Source organism: Rutilus rutilus (assembly GCF_951802725.1).
Source record: "Rutilus rutilus genome assembly, chromosome: 6".
NCBI classification, from domain to species: domain Eukaryota; kingdom Metazoa; phylum Chordata; class Actinopteri; order Cypriniformes; family Leuciscidae; genus Rutilus; species Rutilus rutilus.
This window is the reverse complement of record NC_140214.1, coordinates 47,475,025-47,482,750: the sequence shown is the minus strand read 5'-3', so window position 1 is coordinate 47,482,750 and position 7,726 is coordinate 47,475,025. Positions and strand designations below refer to the sequence as shown.

Below are 7,726 nucleotides of genomic sequence, written 5' to 3'. Positions count from 1 at the left end.
AAAGATTAAAAATACGGGAAATATTTAAACGGGATGATAGCGGGATAGCAAGAATCCCGGGAAAAATGGGAGGGTTGACAGGTATGACTTACGTGCTATAGCGCCTCCTAAATCTTCCTCAAAAGTTATATTTTGTAGCTTGCGTTATCAAAATATTGTTATATTTTTAATTTGACATTCAAGTAGGCAAATATCGTATTATTATACTAGCAAAGCGAATGACCATCAAGGATACAAAGGAACAATCAGGTTTATACAATTTAAAAACAAAAAATTAAAAAAAAATTTTTTCATTGTAAATGTTAATACCATTAAAATATGTAATTCATTTATTTTTATTGTAAATGTCAATTTGCAATTAAACAACGTACAAATACACAATATACAATTAGTACAATAGAAAGAAACCACTTTTTACCCCTTCCATATATAAAAAACAAAAACACACTGGCACATTATGCGCTTTCCTCTATTGCAGTTCGACAATTTACCTTTAATTTCATAACATCAACTACATGTTCAAGAAACATTTCCATGTCATTAATTTCGGTAAAGATGAAGCAAAAGGGTTCCAGAGCATCTATTCTGTCCTCTGGAAACTCAGCCTTCTCTAATCTCTCAATTGCTTCCGCAACGTCTTGTTCCTCCATACACAGTACTTTGGGCACCTGAACAGAACCAAGCAGCACACTTGACTGATCCAAACACCACTTGCTGGCTATCTTCAAATCTGGCATCAATCGACTCTGTGAAAAAACACAGAGAACAAAGGAGATACAACTGTGATAAACCAAACACATTGACAACAAAAACCAAAGCAAAACAACAACTATTTTCAATTATTATGACTTTGTTGCTAGTCATGTAACAGAACAGTGTACCTCTTGTGATGATTCTAGTGGTGTATCCTCCAACACAGGATGCAGTACATCTGCCTAAAAATATATAAAATACAAATAAATTAATATTTAATTTAAGTCGGTGTTAACTTTATAACTTTTTATTTAAAGATAATTAGCTTTTTTTAGAACCAACTACACAGTACATACCTGTGATGATAATTCTTGAACCTGATGTTGTGGCTCTGCCTGTTAGTCAAACACCACAGCATAAGCAAATCAAACATTCACAAAGTAATATGACATTTTAGGTGTTATATTCCCTAGTATAAGCTTTCACCTGAGAGGTCTCCTCAAACTTCCTTTTCTTTAGTCTAAAAACTGGCTGTTGATCACCCCTTAGGAAGGTTTTAGACTCCTCAGTAAAGTGTGCAAAAACCTTTCCATGGCTGTAAAGCATGACAATATTACTCATTTTTCCGTTATTTATTTGTTTATATCCAAAAAAAGAAAGAAAGAAATACTGTACCTATCCAGACCATAGTTCTCCATCAACATCACACACCACCATTTCCGCAGTTCTGGCATGTCCAGCTGCACAAAACATTATGGGGTAATTATTACCACTTGTATTTTAAAATCACACTGACTCGACATTATTGTAAACAAGTACTCACAATTGTGTAGTCAAATGAGGAATCCATCACCAGGTAAAATGCAGACTATACAGGGGGGAAAAAACATGATGAGGCAAAAGAGAATTAAAAACAGCCAGATGACTAACAAACAAAAATCAATCTTACCATTAACATGAAGACACCGCAGTCATTACCATATGGTTGCCCTGGAAACCCCTTTAATATAGAAAAATACATTAGTGACTAAAATTTCAATAAGTAACAGAGAGACTTGATCAAATTTACCTCTAAATCAAGGCCTGTCTTTTCAGCCCATTTTCCAGGCATTAACCGGTTCGCAATATCCCTGTCGATTACAGATTGTGTTCATTTTAACATTAGCAGTTTTTTCTTAATAACTTTTCACATTTAAATCTGTAGAACAGTTTCCCAAACTGGGATCAGTGAAAGAGCCAGGGGTTCCATACATTTTTAAATATGGCCTGCAACTATATAGATATTATTAGCATGATATTGATTACAAAACAAGCTTGAATCAGATAGGGATCCCCTAGTACTCTCAGTAACCTCTGAGAAACCCGTTCAACAACACAATGAGAACAAACCATCATGCATAATATAGGAAAACAACATCTGAAAAATACATACAATACTATGAACTTCATGAAATAAGTCACAGAACTGTGACTATTAGTGAACAACTGAACATGCAAGCATTGTTAAATAACAGGTTTCTCAGACCATAAGCTGTCACAATGAAACAAAGGTGTTTAAATCTGAAATCATCACTAATGCAAAAAAGGTCTGAGAAACCTGAAGCACATTAGAACTAGTACAAACCTTCATACAGTCGAAAAAACAGCTCCAACTGAACAATCCCTGAAATAAGATGACCTTGCAGTGTAGACGGGTCAAATGAACGTGACCTTCTCTGAACAAAAGCGCAACCGCGCATTTTAAGTACATTTTTTCAAAGACCTCAACAGAGCTTTGTATCTCTGGTTACCAAATCCGAGTGGTGTCTCAGAACATTTAGAGTCTAAAAAGAGAATTAATCTCTGGGCTGGCTTCAAAACCTAAAGAAAAGAACAGTATAGTTTTTTTCTTAACATTAACAACAGCACAAATTACTTTTTCTTAACATTATTAACAGCACAAATTACTTTTTCTTAACATTATTAACAGCACAAATTACTTTTTCTTAACATTATTAACAGCACAAATTACTTTTTCTTAACATTATTAACAGCACAAATTACTTTTTTTGGTATTTTCATATTCTACAAAATATGTTTTTTCTTTTTTATGTTTACCTTTACATCTATTTGGTACTTTCTGCAGTTATACATGCACTGAAATCAAAGCACTACTGGCATGCAAAGACGATATATATATATATATATTTATTTATTTATTTATTTTTTATATTCACTAAATGCAGTGTGAATACGTACACACAGCTGGTAGTGTCCTGGTGTCCAAATCGGAATCACAAGGGCATCTTTCAAGTAAGCATCATCCTGACATGAATAAGAAAGTTTTAGTGAACACATCATAACAGCATGCATAATAGGGATTAGAACAACATGTACTTACAGGTAGACTCACAAATGGATCACAGTTGTTTGGTGGCAGCCATGTTGGTACAACATAAAGACTGGCTACATAAATGTTCTTGCCCTGCAGGGTATTGTGTGTAGAAGATACCATTCAAAATATGTACTGTCAACTCAACTATTGTAATATTGTATAAAATGAATATTGTACAACTTGAAGGTATTTCTAAGTAACTAAATATATAATTGAAATACCTTTGAGCGTGCAATGCTTTCAAGCAACTGAAAACAACTATTTCCAATCTGAAAAAAAAAGTATATAAAAATACAAAATTATAAATCCATGTTACAACAAATATATAAAGCAATATAAAACAGCTGTAATCTTACAGTTGACTCCATGTCTCTGTTAAAGCCCAGTGTCCAAAAGTCAGCACGGTTTAGGACAGCATTCGTTGTTCGAACGATCAGTTCCTCTCCTGGTCTCTCAATGTCCAGTATGTAGTTTAGCTATTAACAACAACAAAAAAGGTTTCAACATTAAAAATCCCACAGTTAAACAGAGCTGTATTAATGATTTATTGAAACTAACAAGTTCTTTTTGAGCTGGATGATTTCCCAAAGTCCATGATGCTCGACAGGCTGAAATATTTTCACACTTGGTGAATGCTTCACATTGAGGTCCACAGTCTTCTGCATGTTAAAAAAAAAAAAACAGTATTAGCAAAAAGGCAAAAACCATTGAAAGTCACAAGGAGAAAAAAAAATTCTCACTAATGTCCTGTTTTATGTGATGTGGATGTTGCCTGACGGTTTCTCTTTCACTAGCTTGTGGGGCTGAGAAAAGCAGGGTAAAACAAGGTTACTATTGTAAAGTTACTCAAAATATCATGGTTTATAAAAGAAAGCAGAGCAGAATAACTATTGGCTACTGACCTAGAATAGCTTGCCCTAAGTCAGACAGGATGATATCTTCAATTCCATGAGGTCTGTGACCACGTTGCAGCTGTACTTCCAGAAGCTTCTGGTTTGTGGATGTGTTCTTATGATGAATGATGTTGCGCATCATAAAGATATGTGTTGATGGTGCCATGTTGTTGAGGAAATAGTTGCTTTTTCGCAAGCTTGCAAAAAACTGTTCTGCTATTTGACTATTTAGCCAACCCTGTAGCTCTGGGACCAGGCTGATTCTTCTGAGTACTTCCTGGGGGTCTTTTGTGTTCGATTCATGAAGTTTGTCATATAACACGTAGTGCTCAGATGATCCAGTGATGGGATGGCATTTGATATTCAAATTGTCTGTCTTCTCAAACAACCAAGGAAGAGAGACGTTTAGTTTGCCCTGCTTTGCTGAGCTGATGTTGTCTGGTGTTGGCTCAGCTAGTCTCCCTTCATGGGGTTGAAATGGAATAGCAGTGGGTACACGCAAATTACCATGTGTGGCCAAGCCTCGCGCAAAGTCATAGACACTAACATTAGGAACGTGCTTCCATGACAACAACAGGTCCGCAAAATCTCTGGGACTTTCGGCTCTCAAATTGAACTTTATACTATACACCACACCATGTGGGCATAGGATAACTGACCAGCCACCTGGAAAAGCCATAATAAAAGCATGTCAAATTATCATCTCTCAATTATCATCTCATTAAAGTAATATGCCCACCTGATGCTCCCCAGATTTTCTGGAACATTTTGTCATATGACTGCCTGTTCTGCATCTCCGCTCTTAATCTTGAAACTAGATCCATGCGAGAACCTTTAGAGTCAATATTACAGGCTTTGCATAGATTTCGGACAACACCGACCTGTTAAATAATGCAAGCACATTGTCAGAACAATCCTTTTGTTTTAAAGATCACATTTTATGAAGATTTCTACCTTCTGCTTCATCAGCTCATCCACAAGACGGTCTTCTGAGACATTCATCATTTGAGCTTCAGCTGATGTGACCTTTGCTGTAACAACTTTGGCGTATTCTGTATTCAATACAGTGTTATCCTTCCTAGTCTTGCTTCCAATCCATGGAGCCCAGTTTTCATAGCTAGGTTGCACAGCAAATGGATTTTTGGCCCGGCCTGATGCACACATTTATTACTCGTCTACATAATATGAAAACTGAAGCATTTCAGAGGAAAAATTATTTGATCAAAATTCAATAAATCATTCCACAGGTATTGTTGGTAAAAAAAAAAATTAAAAAAATAAATAAATTAAAAAAAACACTTACTGGGGACAAATCCTCGAGCAATCATCTCAAGATTAACTGATTTCCAGAAATCCTCTATGTCAACTTCCCCTCTAAAATCAGGTGGAGGCACTTTGAGGTCACTCACTTACAAAATTGAAACATACAAAAAAGTGAGACAGACAGATAGATAGTCGGTTGTTCGGTCGTACGGGCGGATAGATAGTATTTCAAAAAAAGTACTTTTACATTTCATTACACTGGTTGTTACTATATTAAAGAAAACAAACTCTTACCTGACATACTAAAAACACCCTTCTTGTGCAAGTCCATGATGACCACAGGAGGATGGTAGCCACAGTTAACACAAGAATACAAGTATTCGGTATCTGTCAAGGCCTCAAAATGACTGTAACCATGAATTATGGTGTCTCTGTTGGGGTATTTTATTCTCCGGAGGCGCAAAGTATCAATAGCCCTGGAAACTGATACATGGTTCTGGAATAGACATAACAGGAATGGGTCAACAATTTTTTTTATAGCTTAATTATTGGATAGATATGCGTGTCATTAAACACTATGCAATAAAGACAAACCTGTAAACTGTGTCTTAGGTACAGACACAGTTCGAGACTCAGAAGCACATGATCATCAAAATTGTGGAGACCATCCTGCCATTCCTGGTACCTATAAATCATATTACACCCTGGGCATCTTCTGGTGTAAGTAGAGATGTCTTAAAAAATAAAAAAAAAGAGTTAAGTGCAAGTAACATTCATGAATGCTTATGATACAATCTAATATGACTAGTGAACATACATTTTTGAAACTTTTGCAAAGAGAATCCTTTTGTATTTATACTTTAAAAGCAACTCAATACCCTGGTCTAAATTTAGAATTCGATTTTTCTCCTTTTTTGTAACTGACTACATGCACATGTCAATGTTTTGCTATATCTATCTATATTGATATTTCAAAGTGTATCTTAATGTGGAAAGTGGTAAAATATAGAAAGTGTAAAATTATTCAACATCTGAGACTGCACATATTCATTAGATCATTCAATCTTTTTCACAATGTAACCTGTTTCTGTAACTTGTCTTATATAAAGTAACCTGTTGCTATATTATCTATTTATATTGACATTTTAAACTATCCTGAAGTGGGAATTGGTAAAATATTGAAAATGTGACTTGTCTTATTTAAAGTAACTATGCTCTCTGTCAGGTGACACCTGTGCAGATGAGGTCATGTGACGACATGCAGATATACAGCATGCAGTGTACAGACTGCCATTTTGAATTTGTCCTGAAGGCGGCCATAGAGGCCGAAACATGTTGGCATGTTTTTTAATGGATAGCCAAGTTTAAAATAAAGGCTTTTTAAACTTATATTCCTTGTGAGTGCCTCAGAACTACTGTTTATTTGGGATACATTTTTGAATGTTGAACTTACTGTCAATGACACTTTCCATGGTGACAATTTTAGCTTTTGCAGTAATCAGCTGTGGCATGTCAAGTGCAGTTTCACCACTGCAGATCATACACGTTGTTTCAACTGGAAGATAAGTTGATGAAAATTCCTTAGATTTGGTTGCTGCTTCTGGAAGATTAGCTGGGATTTTCTTCTTGTTATATATATATTCCACAGTGCTTTGAAGGTCAATTGGGGAAGTGAAGATGTGCTCTTCTGAGGGCTGGGGACCCAAGGTGTCACTTGATTTAGAATCTTTGTGTGTTGTGAACAAGTTCTTATTTATTTGGAATAAATGCCATTTGGCTATGTTTTTGTGAGGGCAAGACATTCGTGGCTTTGCACATGGGCAGTGCCAAGTACTTGAAGTTGAATTGTATGTTACCATTACTCTCCCAAGGCGATTATAGTGATGAACAGTAGGCTCATGGATGGAGAGAGTGATTTGCTTTTGAGATTCACCTAATGCCACCAACACTGAAAATGGAGCATGAGCTCTCTGAGCTATTTTTTGTCTTTTCAAACAAACTGCCTTCTTTGACTCTCCTATGAATTTAAGCTTAACCATCTCATCAAGGATTCTTGGTTCCAGGTGCTCCTCAAATGCTCTCTCAAAACAATAATCCAGTGAACGAAGGTGTTCACAGAGACTAAACGTGTTTCCACTCCGGTGAGCAAGTAGCTGGTACTGGCGACACTCCTCCAACTCACATCTAACATAATGAGCTTTGCCCCACGTCTTCCTCTGAACATGAACTGGTATAGTGAAACCATGACCACTTCTTTGAACTGCTGACAGTCCATTTGAGGGATCAACAGACACACTCGAAAGATGCGAGTGCATTGTAATATCTTTTGAATGGTCAGTATGTTTTCTGTTAATGTGGATTATCAAGTTCTTTTTTAGCACAGTGACAGAACAATGTGGGCATTTAATCACATTTTGCCTTTTTGGCAAACGAACCACCGCAGGGGTCACTGTAGATGGCAGTGAGGACAGTGCAGCTGATGTTGAGGACAAATGAACCACCG

The 7,726-nt window shown here is 36.2% G+C and overlaps 2 protein-coding genes across 2 annotated transcripts; both read right to left on the bottom strand.

The window, feature by feature from the left end:
* Nucleotides 1–192: 192 nt before the first annotated feature.
* Nucleotides 193–1,810, bottom strand: LOC311292042 (uncharacterized protein). Its single transcript, XM_084411474.1, has 8 exons — nt 1,763–1,810; nt 1,643–1,693; nt 1,517–1,561; nt 1,369–1,433; nt 1,180–1,288; nt 1,050–1,088; nt 882–935; nt 193–746 (listed from the first exon to the last, which is right to left on the bottom strand). Exons 1-8 carry the CDS (start codon nt 1,802–1,804, stop codon nt 456–458), a joined length of 696 nt encoding a protein of 231 aa, XP_084267600.1. The 5' UTR covers nt 1,805–1,810; the 3' UTR covers nt 193–455.
* Nucleotides 1,811–4,614: 2,804 nt separating this feature from the next.
* LOC311292796 (HMG domain-containing protein 3-like) lies at nt 4,615–6,741 on the bottom strand. The gene is made up of 6 exons (XM_084412609.1): nt 6,677–6,741; nt 5,818–5,957; nt 5,518–5,719; nt 5,264–5,368; nt 4,915–5,111; nt 4,615–4,841 (listed from the first exon to the last, which is right to left on the bottom strand). Exons 1-6 carry the CDS (start codon nt 6,732–6,734, stop codon nt 4,674–4,676), a joined length of 870 nt encoding a protein of 289 aa, XP_084268735.1. The 5' UTR covers nt 6,735–6,741; the 3' UTR covers nt 4,615–4,673.
* Between the last annotated feature and the right edge of the window lie 985 nt (nt 6,742–7,726).